At 43.0% G+C, this 13,807-nt stretch overlaps 2 protein-coding genes and 1 long non-coding RNA gene across 6 annotated transcripts in view; 1 reads left to right on the top strand and 2 right to left on the bottom strand.

Annotated features, from left to right (window-relative positions):
* Nucleotides 1-8,276, bottom strand: part of akap6 (A kinase (PRKA) anchor protein 6) — a 125,680-nt gene extending 117,404 nt beyond the window's left edge. The window contains exons 1-2 of the mRNA XM_015350178.2: nt 8,188-8,276; nt 6,634-6,972 (exon numbers count right to left, since the gene is read on the bottom strand). The gene's annotated coding sequence lies outside the window, so the exon portion shown is untranslated. The remainder of the gene's footprint in view (nt 1-6,633; nt 6,973-8,187) is intronic.
* A 319-nt stretch (nt 8,277-8,595) lies between these two features.
* On the top strand, nt 8,596-9,615 carry LOC107077755 (uncharacterized). The gene is made up of 2 exons (XR_001478749.2): nt 8,596-8,681; nt 9,318-9,615. It is a non-coding gene; the product is annotated as an uncharacterized lncRNA (long non-coding RNA).
* Nucleotides 9,616-11,717: 2,102 nt separating this feature from the next.
* Nucleotides 11,718-13,807, bottom strand: part of arhgap5 (Rho GTPase activating protein 5) — a 46,663-nt gene continuing 44,573 nt past the window's right edge. For all 4 annotated transcript variants that reach the window (XM_069193039.1, XM_069193040.1, XM_069193041.1 and 1 more), the window contains exon 7: nt 11,718-13,792. In XM_069193039.1, coding sequence (XP_069049140.1) covers nt 13,465-13,792 — 328 coding nt within the window. In that variant the 3' untranslated portion in view covers nt 11,718-13,464. The remainder of the gene's footprint in view (nt 13,793-13,807) is intronic.

The following is a 13,807-nucleotide window of genomic DNA, read 5'->3' on the forward strand; positions in this document are numbered from 1 at the left end:
TCTTTTTGCGCTACAAGTCAATAATAAGTTTCCAATCCCATTAGCTACATTTGATGACATTTTAAAAATAAGCTTGGAGCAAATCTGGTTACATCATCTCTGCCTGAAGAACAGCACTGTCCTGGTTGAAACCAGAACTTTGAAAGTAATGGGCCATCTCTCCTATCTTTAACATTGAAGCAAATTGATTGCACTTAAAAAGCAGCTCACATTGTGCCTTTGTGATAAAAGCTCTGGAGCACTTGAAGACAGTGTTTATTGTGTTTTCACACATACCTTAATTGGGGTTTTAGCATATTTTAGGGGCTCAGAAAAGTGAAAACTGGACATATGAGTATTTGTTTGGTCAGATCATGCACTGAGAGGTCTGCTTAGAAATCTCTGCTCAGGCTCAAGCATTGATGCACCCACTACATCTATACAATACAATAATATATCTCTCAGTTCTGATCCTACGGTATGTAATTCATGATTTATTAGAAACAGATAACAGATAGATAGATAACACCCAAACTTTTTTATTAAAAAAAAACATTTTTGCTGGCTATTCCTTAAAACAGATTAAGTCACTGAAAGCAGGAAAAAACTACTTCAGAAATGTATCATCACCACAAGAGCCCACACAGGATTTTTAATAATTATTCACTTAGACATTCAAAAAAGCTTTTGACTAACTTTTGACTCCATTTTATTTTTATTAAAAATCACAAGTATCAATGTTATTGAAATTCAGCGGTGAATTCAAACATTTTGTCATTCATTTGTATGAACTCATGCTCCATTGCTTTGTTATTGTTACATTTCCTGAATTCCTGGACCTAGATTTTAGTTTATTATTAGTTTAATTACAGTTCACAGTGGCAGTGGAGTTCCACGACACTTTCTGCAACATTACTTGAGATATATTGTTTATGATACACAGTAGCAGTAATGAGAGCTGTGTAAATGAACCCTTTGTAATAATCATTAGAAGGTAACTCAAAATCAATGCTTATTTAAGCATTGAGCTTTCAGCATAATGTAACAATGACATCATCAGATGAGTTGATGCTGCACAGTAACAATGCTAGCATTATATTCACGAGGGGCCCGTCCAAATGACAAGCATATAATTCATTGTGCTGCACCAAGAAGCCATATATTACTGTAAGACTGAGCACGTCGGATATTTGTAGGCTAGAAATAGGGAGTCCTGAAATCAATAATTAGAAGTACTAAAAGCAGGTGATCTCCAGCAATTTAAGATATACATTAACACAGTTATCAGTAACCTGCCGAAAAAGTGAACAGCACCTGCCATGTTTTTGGAGATGTGACCTCTTTTAACTAAATAGATAGCATTCACAATCATTTAATTGCAGTCTTTATGATCGAAGAGCACATTAGCAAATGTTTATTGTGTTTTCACACATAGCTTAATTAGTGTTTTAGCATATTTTTGGAGCTCAGAAAAGTGAAAACAGGCCACGTGGTTATGTGTTTAGCTGGCTGGTGCTTTTATACTGAGTGACTTACATCTACCTACTCATAGGGCACTGTAATGGAGCATCCTGAGAAAGGTACCTGGCTCAAGCCCACAGCCCCATCTAAGATCTGAACCCGTAACCTTTCACATATAAACACAGAGCCCCTACCACTCCCCAATACCATCACCTATCAAGGGAAGATATAAAAAAAATGAACTGACTCTTTATCTGAAAATGCATTGATCTGTATTTTAGACCTCAGTCCAGACCAAAGATTGAATATTGTAAGAGGTGAGAAATGAATAGTGGGTTGTTTATCAGTCTCAGGCGGGATGTTTATGGCTCGCCAGCGTTCAAACAGGGTTTGGTTTATAGAGGCTGTTTTTATGAAGCCTGCATTAGCAGAGCATGTAATCTGACTCCTCTGCCTTTCTGATGACTAAGCCACCCAGATCATGCTGGACTCAGACCAATTGATTTCACTGTGCTCATAATTTTCTGGGAACAATGGCTGAGGTCATGTGCAGAACAGACACCATGTTTGGTTCTGAAGATTACACAGCAATATCAGGATGAATTTTTGGTTGAGAAGTGTGGTTTTCAACCTTGAATCTTCTGTTTTGAAACCACTTGCAGACGACAAAACCGAGGCTTTATAATCAACATGCTTCAACTTAGTATCCTCTTTATCTCCCAAGATATCAATATTTTAACTCTCTTTCCAAACAACTGATATAACTTAGTTGTATATGAAAATCAGCCCCTGAGTCTCACCTTGTGGAGCATGGATACCACTGACAATTTAAGTCAAACATTTTCTGAAGTGGAGGTTCAAATGACAATCTACTCGGTACCACTGGCTGAGACTGTTTCTGATCACAGTGTATACAGTACACATTTATCAAAAACTTTGAAGCTCACTTTATTCTTTGAAGAAATTAGGGAATGCCATCATGACACAGAAATACCAACTAAATATTAAACCTTTATCAATGTAAATAAAGTGAAATGTGTTCCAGTCAGAAGAAGAGGCTGAACAGATGATAAGAACTGCCATGTTAATAATGATGTTGCTACACCCATCCTTTGGCTGTGCCTTGCAGTCACGGATGATTATCTTCAACGAACTGGAAAGTGACTAAACAGGCCAACATGGTATCTGATACATCTACAGTATAGTGTATGTATCAGTAATCAGTGTATGATAGTGCTTACAGAGGAATCATTACGAGCACTCGCATTAAGAGTAACAGTAACAGTAAAGGAATCCAGGACTGAAGGGAACCCCCAGTATTTCACCTCCTCAATGCAGGTGTGCACTTTGGAGCCTAGATATTGCTCCTGTGCCGTTCACATGTAACTCATTAAACAATAATTTGTTCTTATAAAACTGTACAATATGATTATGCACTGCATTCCACACAACACATCAGGGAAATCCTCCTTTCTCCAGAAAAAGAGGGGATTTTGGCACTCCCTGACAATTCCTACTGTAAGGTCCATAAGCGCATCATTAATTGACCACATCTCAACTTACATACTACTGTACACAGCACAGGCATAAATCGCCTGAATGAAAATATGAAAATCTTGAAATTGTCTTTAAACATTTGTCAGACATTCTTAAACTCTCAGTGTAGTATCACTTCCAATTCCTTCTCATTTCGTGCTGAGGATTTCATAATGCTTCTGTGTTTTTTTCACTGCTCACACATTGCCGAAGGTTCTGTAGAATCTATTTTAAAAACACAGCACTGCAAAGAAGCGATATTGGGCTGTGAAAATGTATGTACCACACGTAATCTTTTTAGAAGAGCTCAACCCCGCAGTAGGAGTGCCGGTGCTTTGGATATTAAACATCATAATGCACAATTTTAACAATCACTTCCACACATGATGTATTTTCCTTCTGCATGGATGGAACAGCAAAGAATTCTGCACATTGATCAGGAGTGCAAAGCGGACTGTAAAACTAAAATCAGAAACTGCTTTCATTATGAGAATGATGGATTGTGGGAGGAAAATCAGAGATTGACCTATATTTCATAAAAATACGCTTTTGCTTCCCTTTTCAGGAGAACAAACCAAAAAAACACAGAAACCCTTGCACGCTGAATTTATCTTATATGTTTCTGTGATGTTCTATTTATGTTTTTTTTTTTTTAATGAAGGGGGAGGGTGGATCAATTTTCACATCACTAAACCAACATAAACATTTCTAACCCTGGGCAACAGGAGGGGATCTTCCAGAAGCGTGTGTGTGTGTGTGTGTGTGTGTGCGTGCGTGCGTGCGTCTGTGTGTGTGTTTCTGCAGCAGCTCTTGCCGTATGCCGGACAGACAGGGATGGGCTCCGGCCACTGGGCCAGCATCTGTATTCCTGTCAGAGCTGGGGCTGACACGTCCTGCTCTGCAGGAGGACAGCAGGGCGGCTCGCGGCCGTGTCCCCGGGGGCTTCATCAGAGGCCTGGCCTGTCTCAGCTCATGGCACAGCCCCACCTGAAGCTCAGTGTCCCCTGCGCAAGCCGCCGCCGAGCGCCTCTCAATTATTCATGGCAGGCGGCCCTCCCTTTCTTCCCGCTCAGCTGGGGTCCTCATCAGGAGCTGCCTTCATCTTGCCACGCCGATGACAGGGAGTCATCTTAGCAAGGACTGCGTCCCAATATTATGAAAGGTTTGCCATTTCAGGAACCAAATTTGAATCATTTTAAAACCTTGCTTTGCTGTGCCAAAAAGCACCCTATCTCTGCTTTCTGCTGTGCATCTCTGCCCAGGCTATTCCTTCAAGCCTCTGAAAACCATACAAACGACCCCAGTTCACAGGCCATCTCCAGCTGGCTTGGTGATGCTCCTATAACACACCAGTTATACCAGTATGGTATTTGCCTCATTTCATTTCACTGTGTAAGAAGTAGGTGACATAGCAGTCTTCATTAACATAACTTTGTTAGATGAAAGTGCTGTTACAGACGTAATTTTTTTGGTTTAATTCCACTCGAGCAAGACGTTTTGTTGGTGATTTGGTGCAGTGTCCCAGTGCCCAGAACGTCTGTGCAGCTTCACATACTTGCCTGGTTAGGTTGTGTTGTGAAGAGGCAAAGCTATTGGATCTACAGTAGGTCTACATGATGTGTCTTTACAGGAGCTACAGTACAAATGAGTATCGCATTCTAAACATGTAGTGTAGTAGAATAAGGTGAAAGTAATGTGCAGACAACACAGAAGGGGTTTCGCTCAACAGCTATTTTGAAAATTGACAAATTAAAAATGATAAAATTAATATGGCTGAAAACATTTGATAGCCACTAGGTGCACTGTTTTATGGAGCCTTAATGTCCTTTTTCCTTGCATAACATAACAATAAATCCCATTTCGCTCCAGTCAAGATCTGGAGATAAGAATGGGCGTTCCCCATCTTCTTCATGCCCACCGGTCACCCACTGGTCAGTAGGACTGACACATACCTTGACTCAGCACCTTTCACACAAACAGGAGTGTCTGCCAGACACAATACCTTTGAAAATCAAACAAAAACATACTTAAATTAGAAAAAAACCTTCAGAAAATGGCTACAACAACAAGCCATCAGCATAGAGCAGTAACCAGGGCTCTGGACCCGGAGAAGGATAAAGGATTGTATGGAAGGTTGTGGATTCTTGTGTTCACACAGCAAGGTACTTCTCTCATATTGCTACAGTATATCAAATATCTTACTGTATAAATGCACCCTCAGGTTGACGTTGCAAATAACAATTTGTTCCCAATCGTCTTAAATGTAGGGGGAATTAACAGCTTTATGTTTATTACTGAACATAAAGATAAAGAGGATTTGTGGCCTGTAAACACAGATTTCTCTATGTTGTTTTATTAATGTATCAATGGCATTTATTGATTAACATAATAGTCACATGTTTGTTTTTTACTCCACCTTCATGTTTGCACCCTTTTTATTGGGGTTGTTCTTTTGTATTATTTGTGAAATCAGCTCGGAGAATCTTGACAAAAGCAAAGGTGTTTTCCTGCCTCCAGCAGCCACTCCCTGAAGAGCCGGCCTGCACTGTGCCAGCCTCTCAGAGGAGCAGCTGATCAGGCCACTCCAGACAGAATGTGTGCCAAGTGTGTTCCTTCAGCAGGGTCTTTAAATCCAGCACAAAAGGGGCCCCAGTTCTGTGCCCCCACACAGCCACACAGGACTCCTAACAAAACACATTCATCAGCCTGACAGACTGGCCTCACGAGCTGCTCAGCTGCAACAGCCCAGGAGCAGCAAAGCCCTCTGATCTCGCGGCCGGAATAAAATACCACTGGAACCTCATTTCAAATCATCTACCGAAGGTACCGCTCCATTCAGGCCGTGACACAATGCAAGACAACGCACTTCCAGAGTGAAACAAATAAGTACAAAAGCAATACTCAAATGAGCTAATCATGTGCTCGAGCCAGGGCCTTCCTCAGCTCCTGCATAACGGTTCGTTTCATGCCCATGTTTGCACTCCCAACACATTCAAGAAATAAGCCATCGTGTAAACACGGTCTGCTCAAGGGCCCTGACAGAAATCCCCCAAAATATTAACCTGCTGCACTTCCCCGGGACATAAACTAGAAGCATCACCCCAGCAGAGTGCCCCGTTTGGCCTTTTACACTTCGTTTTCCACGAGTCCTGTTCAGCTCCTGGTCACGGCGGGATTCAAACCCAGCGACGCAGAAAGAACTCGCTGCTACTGACATTGGCGGACAGGAATAATCAAAGCTCACACGCGTGAGATCAGAACCTCTCCCCTCCTGTACGCACACTGCCGGGTCACTGTACAGCACAGTCAAAGCCAGGATTTGAGGCGGGTGGACGGTACGGTGCTCAGAACTGAGGACTTATGCCTTGCTCCTGCGCGAGCAAAAGAGCAAAAAAGAAAAACATGGCATTCCTAAACGCAGGGCATTCAGAGTTGTGACAAATTCTAGGCCTTTGTCCCAACCTCGCTGTCTGCGGAAGGTATTTATGTATGCGACGGCCACCTCCGCTTACCCTTTAACAAAGCAAAAAGCTGTACTGCTGTTATTAGCATTCACGGCAACACTGACACAAGGCACCAGAAAAAGCTCCACACTGAGAGGGGATTATTACAAAGAAAACCACTGAAAAAACAACCACCAAGGTAAAACGTACGTACCATTTCCCTCGTCTACTCCATTCTTCCTAGATGATTTCAGCACATCTGTAGGGAGAGATGCAAGGAGGTGCCTGGCTTGACCCACTGCATGCTGCTGTTACATCAGTCCGGATGATGCAGCTCATTATGGGAAAGACCACTGTTGCCGTGGAAACCGAGATGGGATACGGCTGCCATTCTGCAGCGCTATTGGTGCTCGCGGTAAGGTGGTCCCTCTGTGAGGTTCAAGGCCCCAGGTGGGAGGGGCTGGGAGCACAGAGGAAGGCGAGAGGAGAAGGGCTTTCCTGTGCCGACTGCCTTTTCAGTAACCACTGGGCTGGGCCTACAGGGCGGTTGGCTCTTCAAAACAAAGGAGGGCAGTTTAGAGAGCAGGGAAGAAAAAAAGGCAAGGAAAGAGCAGCCAGCGCCAGGCGTTAGATAACTTGATCTGGCACAGCAGAAAGGACAGGAATTAGTGATTACAGCCGATTTCATTCGGAGTCCCACCTATATATCAGATTGCATTTACTGTATATTAAATCTTAATCCTTTTCACGAATGGAGTGAGAAACCGCTGCAAATCTCAATATCGCTTAGAGCGTCTTTCTCTTGCCTGTTAAAGGCACATGCCATAAATCTGGTCTGCTGTCCTTATATTCCTGTGGTTGCTCTACAGCGTCCCCTCCGGAGCTTGGTCGATCCTACCCAGTAAAAAATGCCTACAAAACTCCAGGTTTGCATTAAGACATAACCTTGACCTGTCATGATGTCCAAGGTCTGCCACCCTCAGTGAGCTGTACCTTCATCTGTTAGCCTGGGATCCAGATTATAGCTTTGCATTGGAGTACGCCCTGCATTTCTGGCTTAATTAGGGAGGTGTCAGCTGTCCAGTCCTAACCTATTCCTACTGTGGCCGTCTTTCAGTCCCAACACAAGCGCTGCCTAACACAACCTGTACAACCTTTAAAGTCCTGGAGGGTACGGCTCAGCGTGAAGCCTAGGATCGGGGCTGTTCTCGGGGGGGGGCTGGGGGACAGGATCTTGTCCCCTTTAAGCACCTCTCAAGTGCCCCCCCCCACTGCAGCGACGCTGTGTGCTTGGAGTGCTTGGGAAACAGGCTCCTGTGTGCTCTGGGATTCAAACACCCTTGTGTCTCCTGCTCCCATGCACCCAAGCGGCTCTTATTTCTGATCATTTCGAGACTTAATGTACTGTTGGATGAGGCTGACCCCCTAACACACATTTCCTAATACTCTCTCTGGTGGGAAAACAGCGTTTCTGTAGTGTAAATCTAACTAAGCTATGTTTTATTTACTTATTAATAAGTAAATATTTGACTGTTAATGCTATATTTTATTCACAATGTAATATTTTACAGAGTAGTTATCATAGTTCTGATTAGATTATAACGTTTCTAATGAAAACAGACGTTATTCCAAAGAAAACATCTCACAATAAGTAAACATTCTAACAAATGATCCAGCTAACACTCAATAAAAACTTTCTGAATGAGGTGATTGTCCATTATCGATCAGCGCAAGTGGACGATGGGGCCGGAGTCCCTTCGAGCCCCACCGCTTGCTCTTGTCCAGTTCCCTGTCCTGGCTGGGAAACTGCGGAGCAGGAGCTCAGGGAACAGGGATGTCCACCGGAGCCCCTGTACACGGCGCACAATCCCTTCCTGCGCTCAGGGGTGAATTTTGGTGTCCGCAGGCCGTAGGCACTTTCACTGCGACATGCAAAAAGAGGAGTAAACGCCAAGTGGATTACACTGCTTGACATGATGCACTTTAAACTATGCTAATACCAGACCTCCCACGTCTCCCGGAAGTTCCGGGAGTCTCCCAGGAATCAGCGTCTCCTCCTTGACTCCCGCAAGTGATCCATAATCTCCCGGAAAATCGCCCCTCCCCCCCGCGCTCCCAAATTTCTGTTGGCGACACCCCCGGTCCGAAAAATCATCAGCGAATTTCATCCTATAATAAGATCTTGAGCCCAAATCTGCTGAACAAGCCGCACCTCTGGACAGCGAACGATTGCAAAGAAAGTGAGGTGATTCAACTGGACTGGTGAGTTATAGGATTTATAGTGTATTGCATACATATCACAGTATCTGTCAGCGAATTATTTAATTATTCAATCATGAAATCAATTTCTCATTGGAATGCCCGCGATGCCGAACCACGTGATTAATGGAGCGAGTCGAGCGCCCGTCACCCCGATACTTCGGCTGTTTCTGGAACAGCCGCTAGGGAGCGCATGATTATTGATCTGGAGCACCGAGAGTCGATCGCAAGCGTGTTGTTTCAGCTCGTTTTTCGTGAGGCACGAGTGTTTCCCTCCTCCGTGGGCCCTAGGCTCTGCGCCCACACTGCCTCATGGGAAACCCGGCAGTGCCAGCGCCCCGCCGTGGACGAGCCCCATTTGGCGACGTCGCGCGTCATCCTTCCTCTGAGGTCCTTCCTCGCGTCCCACAGTCCTTGTTTTGTTAGGGACACCAGTAGCCAAAGCAGGGACTGTGTCCCCTTGTCCAGTCCGGTCGGTGCCATTTTAAATTGACCAGAGCACCACTATTTGCCCGATAACGACGATGAATGCAGAGCAGCCAGACCAGCAAATAATAAACCCAATTTTCTGCAGAGAGCACTCTGGTCATGGTTTGTGAAAGGGTGAAAAGGTGACCTTTTTAATGTCGTTTCTCCCAGGTACCAGGTGACGTGGGTGGTTTACGAGACTCTTGACGAGTTACATCACTGGCAGCTGTTTGGACTGAGATGTAGCCGCAGAAGACGGGTTAGACGAGGATGGCAACACGGAAAGTGATGTCCTCTGGCTGTCGTTGCTTCGATTTACTTCGGTTCTTCTACTTTGCAAACAACGTGTATTCCTGGGGGGATTTTTAAAAAGTGCGACGAAGAATACAGCTACTGAAAAACAATCGATAGACTTGCTTTGTACCGTAAGCAACTGCAATAGGAATAATTAAAGCCAGTCTTATCCAGAGCCTTTATTAATATTATTTCGTGCATTGTTTTGAGCCTGTAGGCTCTTCTCGCACAAGTCCACGAGATGGCACTACGTAATCTCTTTTTTATTGTTTAAAAAGGCAACGTTTGATTTATAAAGTGGCTGTTTTCCCTTCTGTGTACACATCTAACATCATGTTTTATGATTGATCATGGTTCACTATTGACTGTATCACTGAAAGGCATGTGAGTCAGTTGGCTCAGATATTGAAATTCAGTGGAAAGAAACGAGTGCCCGGTCGCACCAGCCGCAGAACTGTTGGATAATTTATCTGTCTATAAAAAGCACATTTGTGGATGACACAATGGCGCCTCTAAGATATTTTCTCAAGCTGATAATTAAGCCTGAGATTTGTTTAAAATTTCTGTGACCGAATCAGATCATTTTGGAAAATTAATTCACTAGCTATAGAACGGCTATAAATCTACATACCAATTTCAGCCACACCACAAACGTGTACATGAGCATTTTGAGCAAATTAAGAGCAAATCTATTATTGCAATGTAGTGTAGTATATATTATCCTTCCCTATAACCCAAATGTTTTGCAACTGCATAAGTCAAATATAACAATTAAAAAAATATCGAAGCAATTGTACCTTTTTTAAAAAACAATCTTCGGCTTGGCATGCTAAATCCTCACATCATTAAACTGTTTCAGGCCTGATCTGAAAATGGGTGAGGTTGAGTAAAGCTACATCATAAGTAAAAAAGGAAGCGTAGTTTATCTTCATAACGACAAAGTGCCTGACTCCGTGTTTAATTATTCAAATAACCAAAAAAAACACATTTAACGCGTACTCATGCTGTGCTAGGAGCACCGGCTGTGATTGTTGTTTCAGTTTACGCCAGTAGATGGCACGTTTACTCCAATAACTATTGCAAAAAGAGGAATATGTGCCGAAATGTTTTTGCAAGTGGATATTATTTTCTGTCTTGCTTTATATTCCTGCTCAAGTTTTCGGACGAAGGTTCAATTCGGTCGTTAATGCGCTGATCAGGAGGGCTCGTGGAAAACAGGCAGCCGATTTTAAGTAATGAAAGTGATCGCTGCTGCCTTCGCGTATGCAAGTGCAATTCTCTTGTTATCCTCGTCAGTAGATCTTCGTCTATGAGGGCGCAGGAAGTGCTGCTACCACGCACACCTGGAGGGACACACCCACACGAGTTACGCACAAAGGGCTTGCCGCACGTTTTGACTTGGCAGCGCACCATCGGCGAGCCAATCCGCCTACACCCACCGGCAAACCTGAGTGGACCCCTCGCGTGGGCCCTCTCGGTAGGTGGAGGAGATCCACGCTCAGCCCGGTGAAAGTCGCGGCATGCCGGAAAGTAGACGGGAGACGGCCCCTGCACGGGCTGCCTGCACCGGCCAATCACAGCTCGTTACTATGGGTCGTAGGAGCTGGTGGAGTGTCCCTGACCGGTTTGTCAGCAGCACACGCCGAAAGTGTGCACCTACATGAATTTGGGAGATTTTACCGGCCTGTGCTTACGCTTTTATCTCCTTGACTCACTCAAGGGAAGCTGCTTAGCTTGCCGTGGTAGATGGATTATATCAGTCCTTTTATTTTTTGGTGTTGGGCAGTAAAATGGATATTGGGTACAATGAGAGGCAATAAAAGCTCAATTGCTTTGCTGCAATTTTAATGCCTCTCGGGGTACTTGTGCATCCCTGCGAGTAACCGTAGATGAGAAATTTGGTAACTGGATCTTCGAGCTTGACGTAATTTTAAAGTGAAAGAACAAAACGTTTCATTTGCACCTGTATGCTGTTCCTGGGAACATAATCTTGCATGGTTTCACATTGCAGAAAAAAAGTATTTTTCTTCTCCATTAATGCTAAATCCTATTACCAGTCCGCAGATAATACTTTGAACCAAAACGTGTGTTGAGTGTTTTTACTTGAACACAGGCGTCTGTGCAGGCATCACTTGAAGGGTGTAACCTTATGAAAGTATTGTGCTTTTGGCATTTCAGAGGGCTGACTTGCATTCTGAGTGCATTAGTCAAGCCACTGCTGTGAAAGCAGAGATCATCGCAGATTTCTCCATTTCCAGCAACACTTCGGACACGGTGTTGAAAAAAAATGAGATTTTATTTCAGGAAAAAAATACTGAGTAAACCAAACTCTTAAGATTACTTTCTCAAAATCATTTATTTACTATTATACATAGGAGAGGATGTTAAAATCTTAAGAGTTTGTACACCAGCTTAAATGAGGCAGATCTTATTACACAAAAGGTTTTTTCTAGCAGCTGCAGATTTGACCCAACCAAATGAATTTTACCCCCTCTTTTAGCATTTTTGTAAAGTTATGGAATAACAATGGTTCTGCAAAGCCTAAAAAAATAAACGCATTACATCTGTACTATGGTTTCTGATTCCAGCTAGAACTTGGCTTTAAATGTCAGCTGTTTTACACTACCTCAAACAAAACTTTTTTTTCCTTGAACATTTCTATATAAGCAGCATTTTACAGCAAAAAAAATCGGTACCAAATTTAAAATAAGAAAAAGCGATGACTTTTTAAGATTGTGAATTAAGTACACAATTATCTAACTCAATTTTAGTACATCATACCACATAAAGAAATCTGATTATAAGTTTTACAAGATTATACATTTACAGCCAATAGGCTTAGTTTCAGTACCCCATAGTATTTATTGCTATATTAGCAATCTTTTATATATATTTTTATATATATATTTATATATGTATTTCTGTTTCTCTAGTTAGGGTAACGTACAATTAGAACCAAAATAGTGTAACATCCTGGAAAAACCCTGATTTGGTTTGAAGACAATGCAGTTGACCCATGTGAGTACAGTAAGCTATGAAAAGACTTGACATCTTCTATGAAAAAGTGTGAAAAAATAACTTCAGTTTGTGTTCCCCGCAACCATGTTAGGAAAAACTAACTCTTTAAATTAACAAAAATGGTTTTTGTGTTTGTGTAGAAGATCAAACGTTTTGTCGCTTACAAAAGGTGAAAACATGCAAATTTAGATTAAGTAACACGGACTTTACAAAATGTTTCCTATTTGATGAAAGTGAGAAGCACTAAGACATTTAAACAAAAATAGAAATAAACAGACTGCTTCATAATGAGTGTCCAAAAGAATTGTGCTGCACAGGACAGTGGGATACACAACAGAAGAACAGAGATTCCACAGGCTCTTGTCACCAGACAGAAGGTGCAAAGATCATTTGAGAATGTTCTAACAGTGCACTTGGCATTGTCATTAACACAGGAAGTCCCATCCCAAACAGTGCAAATAGCTGGAAGGTTGGGAAACACACCACAGCTGAGCATTCTCCCGCCCACGTCGAAGTTTTTAACAAAAACCAATTGCCGAAAAAAAAAACCACACAAAGTAGCAATTACAGCCATTAAAACAGGCCGCATGTGATCATGTTCACGATTTACACACAAATATTACGATCTTTGTTTTTTTCTATATAAAAAAAAAATCTTAGTTTCTTATATAAATACTTTATCCACAACAGCCGGAGTTGTGAAGAAGGTTCCCATTGAGTTGCTTGGTGGTAGCACTGAAGTGTCATGCAGCAGCCAGATTACATTTTGCAGCCTACTGTGTTGGAAACAACACCAGCTCCAGTCATGCCCATGTTGTCCATACCGAGGCTTGAGAACTGAGTGCAAAGCCATTACTGCAGTACAAATTAGAAAGCGGTGCTATTATCAACTGTGCAGCTGAATGGTCCATTAGGGATAAAACCGAGTTGCGCGATATCAAGGTTGGCTTTCCGGAGGCTCAAAATCCTCGTGCAGCTGAAAGCTGATCCAGGTGTTCCCATTTCCTTACAAGGCCAACGGATCTGCCTGCAGCTGATGCTGGATCTGCTGGGGCTGCAGTGGTGGCGGCAGCTGCAGTGGGACGAGGGCCTCGACCATGTGCGAGGCGTTGTGCTGCGGTGGTGGGGTCCCCTCCGGGTTGGACGTTTCTACAATTTCTCCATTGTAAAAGAAGTACTGGCACTGCTGAATGAAGGACTCTATAACAGACTGGTTGAGTTTGGTGTTGGAAAGCGTGTCCTTATTTTCAAAATCGGGTCTCATTAGCGTAGGCCAAAAGCAGATGGAGAGGTTATCTGCTGTCATTAGAGTGGTTTTGCTTTGCTGGCTCACTCTGCAGGTGGGGGGA

Source organism: Lepisosteus oculatus, chromosome 8 (assembly GCF_040954835.1).
Source record: "Lepisosteus oculatus isolate fLepOcu1 chromosome 8, fLepOcu1.hap2, whole genome shotgun sequence".
Lineage (NCBI taxonomy): Eukaryota > Metazoa > Chordata > Actinopteri > Semionotiformes > Lepisosteidae > Lepisosteus > Lepisosteus oculatus.